The sequence below is a fragment of the Branchiostoma belcheri genome, unplaced genomic scaffold, assembly GCF_001625305.1.
Source record: "Branchiostoma belcheri isolate BF01 breed outbred unplaced genomic scaffold, Haploidv18h27 scaffold32, whole genome shotgun sequence".
In the NCBI taxonomy this organism is placed as follows: domain Eukaryota; kingdom Metazoa; phylum Chordata; class Leptocardii; order Amphioxiformes; family Branchiostomatidae; genus Branchiostoma; species Branchiostoma belcheri.
The window spans coordinates 1,884,165-1,896,210 of NW_017803932.1; the positions used below are offsets into that span (position 1 = coordinate 1,884,165).

General features: G+C 39.9%; 2 protein-coding genes across 10 annotated transcripts in view; both read right to left on the reverse strand.

Moving 5' to 3' along the window:
• Positions 1-3,398, reverse strand: part of LOC109474828 (acetyl-coenzyme A synthetase 2-like, mitochondrial) — a 12,951-nt gene extending 9,553 nt beyond the window's left edge. For 2 of the 5 annotated variants that reach the window (XM_019775245.1, XM_019775243.1), the window contains exons 1-2: positions 2,006-3,398; positions 628-724 (exon numbers count right to left, since the gene is read on the reverse strand). In XM_019775245.1, coding sequence (XP_019630804.1) covers positions 628-724; positions 2,006-2,360 — 452 coding nt within the window. In that variant the 5' untranslated portion in view covers positions 2,361-3,398. The remainder of the gene's footprint in view (positions 1-627; positions 725-2,005) is intronic. The other 3 variants (XM_019775244.1, XM_019775241.1, XM_019775242.1) reach the window with 2 other exon arrangements.
• A 209-nt stretch (positions 3,399-3,607) lies between these two features.
• On the reverse strand, positions 3,608-11,452 carry LOC109474846 (transcriptional adapter 2-beta-like). 5 transcript variants are annotated; one of them, XM_019775291.1, is made up of 18 exons: positions 11,340-11,415; positions 11,146-11,243; positions 10,070-10,129; positions 9,831-9,925; positions 9,505-9,545; positions 9,098-9,312; positions 8,700-8,772; positions 8,417-8,480; positions 8,223-8,278; positions 8,071-8,098; positions 7,804-7,883; positions 7,626-7,697; positions 7,302-7,366; positions 6,974-7,029; positions 6,539-6,573; positions 6,016-6,095; positions 5,789-5,851; positions 3,608-5,474 (listed from the first exon to the last, which is right to left on the reverse strand). In XM_019775291.1, the coding sequence occupies exons 1-18, from the start codon at positions 11,413-11,415 to the stop codon at positions 5,352-5,354; spliced, it is 1,380 nt and encodes a 459-aa protein (XP_019630850.1). In that variant the 3' UTR covers positions 3,608-5,351. The 5 variants fall into 5 exon arrangements, 4 of the variants coding, with proteins under 4 accessions (XP_019630850.1, XP_019630851.1, XP_019630853.1 ...); XM_019775292.1 differs by having other exon boundaries at positions 5,352-5,474; positions 11,344-11,452; XM_019775294.1 differs by having other exon boundaries at positions 5,368-5,474; positions 6,990-7,029.
• Between the last annotated feature and the right edge of the window lie 594 nt (positions 11,453-12,046).

A 12,046-nucleotide genomic window follows, 5' to 3' on the forward strand; every position in this document is an offset into this window, starting at 1 on the left:
ATGCTTGTAAGTTTCCTTGGTAATACAGATTGATCCTGACTGTCCATCACAATTAGCAGTTCAACCAATGATCACATACCAATAAGTGGTAAGTACGTATAATTAATGAGAGTGTGGCTGCAAGTCTGTCAGAAATTTGCAGTGCTCTGTATTTCAATGTTTCAATGGAGATAGGCGAGGCTACGAGATCAGTCCATAGTAACATAGCTAACAGCCAGTGAGGTAAGTAAAGTGAAATGCTGTAAAATAAAGCAAAATATAATACTAAATTAAACTAAACTAAAATAAACAATTTCTGACAACATTCAACCATGATAAGCACTTTTTTAAAATGAACAAACAGATTTGGACAAATTACCAATCCTTGTGATACTATTACTATGGAAGGAACATCGAACTTTGCGAATCATACTTCCTTTTCTTGATTTCTACTGCCTGGTAATCCAGTTAACAACCTCAAAGTAAACATGGCAGCTGTTTCAGAGTCTGGCAACTTGCAAAAAAATGACCTTTAGAGCTGCAAACAAAGCAAACATAATAAATTGCCATTATATGTATCCGTGATGCCTGGTTCCATACAGGCTACCGTTACCAAAACAGACTTTGAGGTAGTGGATAAAGACTCACCTGTATGTGACCCTGACTTCACTGCCTGGTTCATCCCTCTCCCAAATCAGGGCTGCCTTGTCTGGTGTCTTCTGCGCATGTCTGTCCAAGGTATTTACTGTAAATCATAACAGAAAAAAGTATTGTTATAATTTATATACTGGGGTAAAGTTAATATGCAGGTTGCTGGGAATAATGCTGGGACCATAGTAGCCGTGGCGACTCTTGATTCGGGCTTACATTGCATTACCCTGGCCGGGTTGCCGATGTTTAGATCAGCCTAAATATTCCACAGCGCGACAGAAAAGTAGTAAAATAGCTAGTCGGCACAAGATGGCGGCCATCTTGGATATAGTCGGGAATGTCCGGTGCAGTCGTCGGGAACGCTCGGTAGCCTTTCCGGTTATAATCGGAGAGCTTTCGGTCGCGCTTTGGTAATCGTGACGCTACCGAGCGTTCCCGACGGCGGTAGCGGACATTCCCGACTATATCCAAGATGGCCGCCAGCTTGTGCCGACTAGCTATTTTACTACTTTTCCTGTCGCGCTGTGGAATATTTAGGCTGATCTAAACATCGGCAACCCGGCCAATTGTGGAGTTATATTGTAGGGAAGCTCGGGACAGCAAAAAACCGGGTCAAAAACGGAGCATCGTGCAGCCAACGGGAAATGTGCAGTTCTGCCAATGGTTCTTTCCACGACTCTTGCTGAGGGTAATGCAATGTAAGCCCGAATCAAGAGTCGCCACGGCTAGGACCATAGCAACTTACCAAATGCTGCTACAAAAGAAAATAGACTTACAAAATTTATAACATCATAAATTTTCCCCCTTCCCACTCTGGGCCTTGCAAACAATTTCACAATGTTTAATGGTTCCTGTGAGAATAAAAGGGGGGAGACTGACAGGAAGGTGAAGTTGACTGTCTAAATCATTAGTAAATGGTAACCGCCTGAAAAGATAATAGGATCTTAGTATGGGATATTTTTGCACCGGTTGTAGACGCTGGAAACACCAATAATGATGCAAATGTTTCCAGTTTTGCTGCCAAATCCTACATTGGGGGCGTGGACACCAAACAAACAAGCGGGAGGGGGCGGTAGCCGTTCTGGGCAGAGGCCCGCAATAAATTATCGCCACTGAAACGCGTGAACGGACGGTAGTGTTCAAGGAAGGGGTTATCAAAATTATCTTTATAGTATATTTCCAGCAAGCACATTTTCCCTGCTTTCATCTAACGAGGTTCATCATAACTCCTAAAACTGTATCGCCACGCAGGCTACCTACGATTTTGTTGTTTACAGATCAAACTTCTTACTGAAGTGAAACTTTCGAGTGTTACAACATAACGCTACATGCTGGCCGACGCCGCTGAACTCTTGTTGTAGTTGTTCTCCCATACCTGAGACGTTGAGTTGGCCTCCAAGAAACCATTTTATCCTCCCTTCCGACATGTCACAGTCACTCACGTGGTCGAAGGACCTGAACCACTGCAGCCGGGACTTGGCGAGGGTTCCCCAGAAAGTGTCGGGCTCCCGCAGCGAGAACTCGTACAGATCCTGGTGGGTCCGCACGCCAGGAAAGCCGTCGGCCTCCGGCATGGGAGTCGTGGTCTCTACAGCTTTCTTCGCCGGCGTGGTGGAGAGACATCGTGCCACAGTATGCTGACTGAACCTGGCCGCTGGAAACACACGGATGCGGATAGGAAAGGACAATCTAACCGCCCGGTCTAAAACTCTAGCAAGCGCCGCCGCCATGTTGTCACGTGATGTGTGTGACCTTATCTGGCATCTCAGCTTTCCCAAGAGACCGCGATTTAGTAAATCTCCAAGCAGATGTAAAGATAGGCAATACCAATTTCATTTCTTGTTTCTCGTACACTACATGCAAGGTGACGTTACAATTTAGACATTCCTTTCTTGATGAGATTTGTCAGTTTTTTTCTAAATCCAAGAACCCACATGGAAGAAATCATCAACATCACTGCACATAAGAAGACATGCACGTACCACAGATTTATTCTCATTGACTTGTATGAACATGTAAAAAAATTCTGACCATACCTTTATTCCACAAATGGCTACCTTTAATGTGTAGCTTTGCATATTAAAAATATGAAACGTAACAAGGTTTAATAGTCAACAAACTGGAATGGCCAAAGATGCATGACATGAGTTGTATTGACTGGAAAAGTTCATAGCTGTAATCTGCTTGAAGATTATGATAGCTAAATATGATGTGTGAAAGTATGTTGTATGTGATACCCAAATTCAATTCAAAACCTTTCAGATTTTGGAAAAATTGAAAATGCTATGATTCAAGATGATCTGATAAAATACCTCAAGCATGTTCTTTGTACACTTCCGGAAACAAAATGGCATGTTCCAAAAGACAAAAACAGCTAAAATTGTTTTGACTCTCAATTTATACATAGAATTTCATCAAGCATAGGAGTGGGAAATAAGACGACATGACACCAAAAGACAATCTTCTGACAGTTTCAGAAGAATCACGATATTATTCATTCATCTTTTGGTGTCATAGGGTCTATTTTCAGTTTTCCTCACAGCTGTTTTCATCTTGTTATTCGATCACTGTTACTTAAAAATTTCTGAGAAGTAAATAAATAAATTGGTGTGGTCTCTACAACTACAGAAAGTCGATATGTCTCTACTATACTTTGCGTATAGGCCACACCAATCTAATCTTTTTGTCCTTGAAAATATTAGCACTGGATTAGCAAAACAGCCTGCTACCGTTAGCTAGGCTTCTCATTTTTGAAGGTTTTGTTGTTGATGTTTGAGATCCAGAAGTTTCCAGAATTTGCAATTATATACAATTAGCACATCAACTACTGGTTGATGAGTTACAAATGCTAACTTGTGCAGTGTACAACTAATTACTTCATGTTGGTCTTGCTCAACTAGATCATAGATGGTTTACCTTAGGCCACACTGACACTATCTGCCATATTCATTAAAGGAGTAAGGAAAAATTTACTAGGTTGATAACATAGTTTTCTGTATTATAACAAACACTTTCCTATGCACACGTACAAAGCTTAAGTCATTTCACACTAAGCATAGCATTAATTACATTGAATCATTACAAATTGCAATAAATAAGCATATCTTCTTCATAAGATGTATGGCAGACAACATTTCAGCCCATTTGATATTAAAAATTCAGAACATATAAAATTCCATCCTGAGTATCGCTAAATAACTTAAGATTTCTAATATCACACAATATCCCCGTCAACACTGAAAATATACCACAAATTTGGAATCCATCTATAAACTGGACTCATATATTCTAGAATGACATCAAAGGTTGGGGAGGAATGATTATAATGACTTTCTTCTGACATTTCTATGAAGGTTGTCAGTAAAAAGGCATTTTTTTACACATTTCCACGCAAACAAAATGCACATACATGTTGAAGTGCCTTTGAAGGCATCGTATGTATCTGAGTGCTTACATAGTTACATCTAAAACTGCTGAAATTTGCACCTAGCAAGATGAGTATCAGGCAAGCACCATGAAAACGTCTTGACAGTGCACAGGTTTCAACTACTTTAGTAGGGTCTCTCTTCATCTGAACAGGAGATTTTTCTGCAGTTAATTCTAAAAAGTTGGCTTAACCATAGGAAATTGCCTTCGCTACATGTTAAGAAATAAATTGCTCTGCTTTGAATGGATCCAAAAGAATTATCAAAGGGCACACTAAGAATGCAAGCTAGGTTTCTAGAGAGGCCCCCTTGCACTGCTGTTACAGCCATGAGATCGATTTTGTGCCTCTTTTGACAGCAATCGCATAATAGAAACTGTACATGTGCTAGCCCTAAACTATTTGTACACATACCGACAGCAACATTTAACCGTCATAAAGTTTTAAACAATAGATCGTAACTGGTGATGGCAACATTTTTTTGACGGAAGGACTTTCATGGATAGTTTTAAAAATCATCCCCCAAATCACGTCTCCTTAGTGAGCCTTCTTCTCATAGAGAAGTAGCATGGCAATACATTTACAAGTCAGGAAGCATGCTAACCTACACTGACTACAGATGAGTACATAATGAAACATTTAAGTTGTCATCAACACGTCCTACAGTACATGATCTACATGACACATCTCTTTACAATGGCAGATAACTGAACCTGTCTTTCTGGCTTAGATCTGTTTTTGCAGGCCAATGAACCATACCTGTCAGGCTGACGGCACACACACTGGTGACTATTGTAGCTATCACAATAAGAGGCACTTGAGTACACCTACTGTCTGTCACGATGACAGATACTGTATTCATTTGAATCTTATGTCATATCAACAGGCAATAAAAATCAGGTAAGTCAGGACCACAACCTTGCCACAATGCCACCTAGTGGAAACAACTAGTTATGCACGATGGCAGCTGACAAGTTATACATTGTCAGGTGAGAAAGACTGGTCGCGTTAAAAGTGCTTTATCTTAAGAATCATCTTGCAGTTGAGGCTCCTAAAATTCTTCATGGATGGACACAATACCTGCCCTTGTAAGCAACGGTGGCAAGACATTGGTCCTTTTGAGACATATTGATACATTGTATTGGTATTTTTGCAATAAGTATACTATAGCACACATGACCACATTGCACAGTGTAGTACAAAAGTCTAAATCTTTTCTACCATCACCCTACATCCACAGGTGTGAGAACCTTTCCAGCTCCATTTGCGTGATGATCTGCCCCCCTCCCCACCCTCCCTACCCCACAGTGATCCAGCCACTGTCGGCCAGGAAGCTGATGATTCGCTTGCGGTGCAGCTTGTCCAGGTTTTGTGGGTAGCGAGTTTTGGTGGGGATGCCTTGCCGACGCTGCACATGGTCCTGAGGGGAACAACAAACTGTTTAAGGACTGACTGACTTTATATTGTGCTCCAACATTTATATCATGCTTCTAGCAACCCCTCTACTGGTCAGGCCCATACAACTTAGCTTGATGGTCAAACCCTCTAAGTCAGGGGACAGTGATGACTGATTTGCATGGTAACAAAGAAACCTGAGCCTATTAGAATGATTTTCACATTGATAAAGAATCTTGAGCTCTTATTGGTAGTCCTTGGAAGTTGGAATGAGAATGGTTCTCTTAAGGAGGAGGCCCAATCAACCACTAACAACGAGATCGTGTAACACAAGCTCACCTTTATTATGATGGTCTTGACAGTCATGTATTTGGCTGGATTCATGCCCATTGAACTACACAGCTGGAGAAGGCAACAAGGAATACATGTGGATTATTAATACAGAATCCATACATACATTACAGAGACCATTTCCTCATGTTTTACAATTTCAACAATGAAAATACTTCCCAGAAGTCTGACATCTCTGACTTCTTGTCTTCATTGTGAAAAGTAAAAGTACTCACCGTCTTTTCCCTCTCAGAAAGTAGGTTAAAGCAGGGCGCCGACTTGATGCCCTGGTACTTCTCACTGTCTGAGCCACTGTCTGTGCAAAAGGCAAATTAGTAAATCTGTACAGGGTTTCGCTCCACAGAAAGGCCCAGAAGGGGTTCTGCCCATAGTTCTGTATCTTTACCTGTTTAGCCGATATAACCGCCTTTCGTTATAACACACATAAGTTAGATGAAATTGAGATTAAAATTTAATACATGTACTTGTGTCACGAAGTGTTTGCAGCAGTTCTATTATTTTTAGATTATTTTTTACTTATTCATTTTTGATTTTCCAGCAAATCATAGATTCCAGTTTCACAGTATACGATCTATGTGCTCATGACACAAAGCTACTAGGTGCACTTATGCAAAGAGCTGGGCTGGCAACCTAGGCCTTGGAGCCAGGCCAGCACTTTCTGCAAACTTCTCAACAGCTGTAAGTGATGTTAGGCATTGATCTCATGATAACTGAGCTGAAAAGCAACAAGTTCCTTACCCTTCTCATCAGCTGATTTCTTTCCTTCCTTTTCTCTGTAAAGCAACAGGAGCAAAGAGAAACCATGTGAAACTCACAAGAATTAAAACAGTTGTCAAGTTTCTCGGTGTACTCTGCATTTTGATGAACTTTCTATCTTGTCATCTTTTCTTTGGGGGTAAACTTGCCTAACCCAAAGAAAAACTCACACAATAGAAACCCTGACAAAATGCCTAAAACAACAAAACAAAACAAGATTAACTTCTGCTTGGAGAGTAAATCAACCATACATTCAAATAAATCATTAAAAATCCACCACCTTAAGTTAGTATAATCAAATTCATAGTCACATGACCACCAGCCAATCAGATTAACAGAATCATAAGCCAGCACCATCTGGGTCTCTAATGCAATTAGAAACCCTGAATGTTGATTGGTTCCCAGAGTGAGACTTACTCTGGCTTCTTCCCACCTGCTAGGGCTCCACCTTTCTTAGATGCAGCTGAGGAAGCCTGCGAGGATGTACAGAGAGTTGAATAAGTACATGTGTACATAAAATGGAAATTACAGGGAAGGAAACCATGCACAGAAGTTCTACGGAGTAAAACCTATCACAGAAAATCCAGGGGGATGAAACAACCCTGTAAAAAAACAGTCCTAGGGAACTAAACTTAGCCAAAAAAGGCACTGGGAAAAGCCAACTTGGCCTCTCATTTTACCTACATGTAACTTCAAAAATATCTGCCCTTCAAGCTAGACAAAAGCCCACTCAATTCAGGCTTACCATTTTCTTCTTGTTCTCTTTCCTCTTTTCCCTTTTGTACCTGGCAGCTTCGTATTCTGAACATTCTGAAGGACAGTAAAGGTTCTTCATGTTAAAAATCTATAGGACCAATACATGTGCATACAATAAGCATAATTTGTACAAACTTAGAATGTTTTAAAACTTTGACATTATTCTAGTTATAACTATGACATCAGCATCAGATGGATAGAATATGTGTGGGTCCAGTCTTTTTGGCAGGGAAGTGGCAGGGAGAAAGTGCACTAAAGCTAAAAAAGAGGACTGGAATCCTTATCAAGTTTGCAAAGAGCCAAGTTGACGAACCTTCCAGCTTTGTGATGCCGTTCCTTCGATACCTCATCAGCTCCTTTATTCTACTCCTCATCTGTTTCTCTTCTGTGAAATGAGACAAAGGGAACTTAGAGCATATGCAGGTAAATACTGAATGTACTCATAGATAATTCAATTAGATGCAGATTGATTGAAACAAAATGAAACCCACTTTGGAGATTTTCGAAGAACTGCTCGTGTTGCTCTGAGGCATGGAATTGGGAATATACTTTCATTCTGTCCCGTAGTTCCCTGGAAAAGGAAAACATCCGATTTCTTGATCATGTTTTGAAATAACTTAAACACTTACAGAATCAAACAATGGAAAGTGGAAAAACAGCTCCATATATTATCCATACATCTTGCAATGCCATACACTGACTTTGACAAATACATATATTACAAAATAAGCAGACACGGTACACCAACATTGACTTACTTTTCATCTTTTGACAATTTTCTCTTGGCTGAAAAGTAGAAACATAAATGATGTTACAATTTCATTAAAAAAACACAATTATGACATATAAAATGCAAAAAAAAATCATATCAAGGAGTAAAAAGTGCCATTTAAGTATTTATTTATTTTACCTTGCTGCTTTTGTTTGTTGAAGAAGATGCCTACAAGTCCATACTCTCTTGCTATTCTGGAGAAGAAATAATACAACAGAAATTAATGATTATGTTTATCTTTATAGAAAAACAGTACCTTGTTAATATTTCCATTTATAAATACACATAGTAATTATACAATTGCTACCATGGCAGAAATTTTCACCACTCACCTTTTTCTTCTTTGCCTTTCTTTTAGTCTTCGTAAAAACATGTCCACCTGGGCTAATTTCAAAGCTGAAACAGATGAAGTGAAACATGGTGATCTGAGCATTGCTAATAAGTAGACTGGCCCTTTTCATTCTAATTGTTATACTATATAGTTTTCCATTCCAAGATGCCTTTTTTCACACCAGCCCTCTTAATTAATTTCCTGTTAAAATCATAGAACCAACAAATCAAATTATTCCAAAATTCCCAATCAGCCAACCAATTATAAATGTCCTAGTGCCTTACCTGTTTCTAAATCATCATCATCATAGTTGACTGCTAGTGTGCTGACCATACTCTCTGCCTCATTATCATATTCCTGCATGATAGTAAGACATTCATCAAAACAACATACTTTCATAATGCAATATCTAAAGTAATAGATGAAAAGTATGCAGTCACAGGAATGGACAATTACCAAATCATTCATTCAATTCTTTCATTCATAGCTTGTAAGAAGTAACCAGACTGCCTGGTTACTACTATTACTATTATTACTACTTCTACTACTACTACAATGGAGTAGTAGTAATAGTAGTAGTAGTTGAATTGTTGCTGCTGACACAAATAAACCAGTGTACTACTACTACTACTACTACTACTATATTTGCACTACTGCTACCACAACCTAGTGCCATACCCACCCTTTCAAAGTCATCCCTGAGGGGCATGTAGCCCAGCTCCTGCTGCTCCTGTAGGGTGAGCTCTGCGGGGGGTTGGGGTGGGGTGGACAGGCTGGGGGACAGGGGGCCGTCCTTGGAAGACGTGTGGTCCACCACCTTGTACGGCGACTCTTCTGGAATGCACGACTTGCCCAGGTTGCCGTGGACGAACCTCGCCTGGTAAAATTCTATCACCTCTGTTGGAACGCAACAACAATTGAGGTTGAGGCAAAGCAGGGCTCGAAATAGTCTTTCCACCAGTTTGGTTTTATATAGCTTCTACATCTTTGTGCTAATAATAACTTAGGAAATGATCAGAAGTATGATATGAAGATTCATATGATGTATTGTCTAGCACGGTATTTCAAGTGTCTGAAACAGAACTGTACCTTGGGATGTTTTGTTTCCAATGTGGTCTGCAATCTCCTCCCTACAAAACAAAGAAGGGAGCTGAAAAGCTATGTACAATGTAGTTCGAGAGGTCACTGCACATCCAAAATGATGCCCTATGTTTTCAAAACATTTGCTTTTTATCTCTTACCATTCATCTACACGAAATTCTCTTTCAGTACATGTACTATTCTCCCTGGTTCAGTTCCCATGCCCATACTGACAGGCACATGTGAGACTCACCAGTTCCCATACCCATACTGACAGGCACATGTGAGACTCACCAGTTCCCATACCCATACTGACAGGCACATGTGGGACTCACCAGTTCCCATACCCATACTGCTCGATCCCCTCCAATACAGCCAGTTCCTCCAGAGCTGTCCACTCTGACTCACACAGTGAGAAGTTCCCCTGGTCCTGGGAGGGAAAGCCAATTTGTATGATTTACCTTCGAATTCTGTTTCAGTTTTATTTTTAAAAAATGCCAGACACACAAACACAGCACCTCCACTCAAGAAGGTAAATGCCAACCCCCTTACTTGATGTGATAAAAACACTTACCACAATTTGGTAGTCATGATCTCTTGTGTGGTTGCCCAACTCTGCACCACTCGAGAAACACTGTGGAAGGCATAATGGAAATGTCAATGCCTGCAAACACTGAGTGAGTAGGTCGCAAAAAGAATTGCCATATTTTCTCTTGCATTATGTATGTCTCATGTATGTATGATATTATCAGGGCTAATTTGCATGATTAATGCTATCTATGATGGCTTTCTATGACAAGAAAGAGCTTTCATTCATGTACTTGGGACCAATTGTAATTTGGATGAAGTGTAGAAAATGACCAATAGATAAAAATCAGGTAAATGAGAACATATTCGCATGATTAATGTCAAACTTGCATGATTATGTTAAAAACATAATTGAGCCCATATCATACATTTCCAAAGGACCCCCAAACCACATTTTATGTAATTTGGCCCTAAAATGTGGTGCATTATATATGTTTGGTAAAAAAATACATGTACAAGAAAATGAGAAATGTTATGACCTAGCAAACTGCAGAGAAAATGCGCATATAAATTTTCCATTACCCCTTGGGGAGGAATGTAATTTGAATTCTGGACACTATTGTCCATTTTCGGTTCCACACAATATCATACAATATTTCTCCTCTGTGAAATTTACTCTAGATAACATTTCTTTATCCTTGTTCCAACGCACCATCCCTGAAAGCATGGTGGTATGGTCTTTGTGTCCAGGCCTGAAAAAACAGTTGCTACAAAGAAATATTGTTTTTGTTGGTGTGTATTATGGCAGTCACCTGTCGCTCAACACAACAGCTGTGTCCTCATGCATAAATTATAGTACAGTTCATTAGCATTATAGGGAGAACAGGTCCATTCTTTTGTCCCCAAAATTGGCCCAAGGACACCATTGTCTAAGTCTATATAGGTCAAATGACTCATAACATATCGAAATCTACTTTGTTTTACTTTGCACTGCAATATATATACAGAATGATAATAAATTCGCATGTTTGATGTATTTTTTTCCAATTTTTGATCACCCCCACATCAGGCGAAACCATTTTGGCGTGACTGATTGTTAGTCGTTGATGGGCCAAGCCTTACCTCCAAACAAAGGTCGAAGTCATTGCAGACTGCACATTTGACCCGTAACGTCGTTATGTCCACCTGGCAGTAGTTGCAGTAATACTTCTGCTCATTCTCTGTAAAATGATGCATAAATCGGGTGAGTTTTGGGCGTAAAAACGCGAAGATTGCCAAGAAAATCCAAGCTACAGCGAACAGGCAAAAATACAGGCCTACCCGCCATCTTGCCATCTCGGCCGACTGGTTGATGACGTCAAGGTTCCCAGGATACATTTCGGGATGTTGCATTTCTCCAAGGAACCGTTTGGTGGCGCTCGTAGTTATACATGTATACTAATAAGTGGACTGAAATAATTGCTATTGTGAGGTGTGTGAATTGCGTACACACTACTAAGGGATGGGGAAGTGTCTGAGAGGTGGAATTCGACAAAGGAAAATCTGTCTTATTCCCTTACATTTATTTTTTTAACTCAGAAAGTACAAGTAACATTTTTAATACATCTCTTGACTATAGACATTATAAGCCATCCTAAGAATAACGTTATACATTTGTACAATAATCCGAAATTTAAACAGTGTGACTATATCAAAATGAGTCGTTCCAAACTTAAACTTTAAACTAGAGGTCGGAGATCTCATGTCTTCGTCAGAGGTACATCGTTCTAGAGAAATTAACATGCGTATTCTTCACTCTTTTTAATAATCAATTTGGTCTAAAGAACAAAAGAATCTCTGTACCATTTTTATGCTACAGAACACCCTGAAACGGTTTGCCGCAGATTATACAGATGCGTCGTCACCCGTGTTACGCCCCCCCCCCCACGTTATTTGAGTTTGGACTGTTACTGAAAAAAAAACGTTGAAGAAATTCTTACTGTGTTGAAAGTGTCGCGACAGCGCCGCAAAATATAATAAGAGA

Excerpts from the sequence above, each read along its gene's own strand:
- LOC109474846 (XM_019775291.1), bottom strand. The coding sequence starts at position 11,415 with ATGCAACATCCCGAAATGTATCCTGGGAACCTTGACGTCATCAACCAG. Across the intron at positions 10,130-11,145 it reads ACTTCGACCTTTGTTTGGAG|TGTTTCTCGAGTGGTGCAGA; the intron begins GTAAGGCTTGGC and ends TGCCTTCCACAG. Across the intron at positions 6,574-6,973 it reads GCAGGTGGGAAGAAGCCAGA|AGAAAAGGAAGGAAAGAAAT; the intron begins GTAAGTCTCACT and ends GTTGCTTTACAG.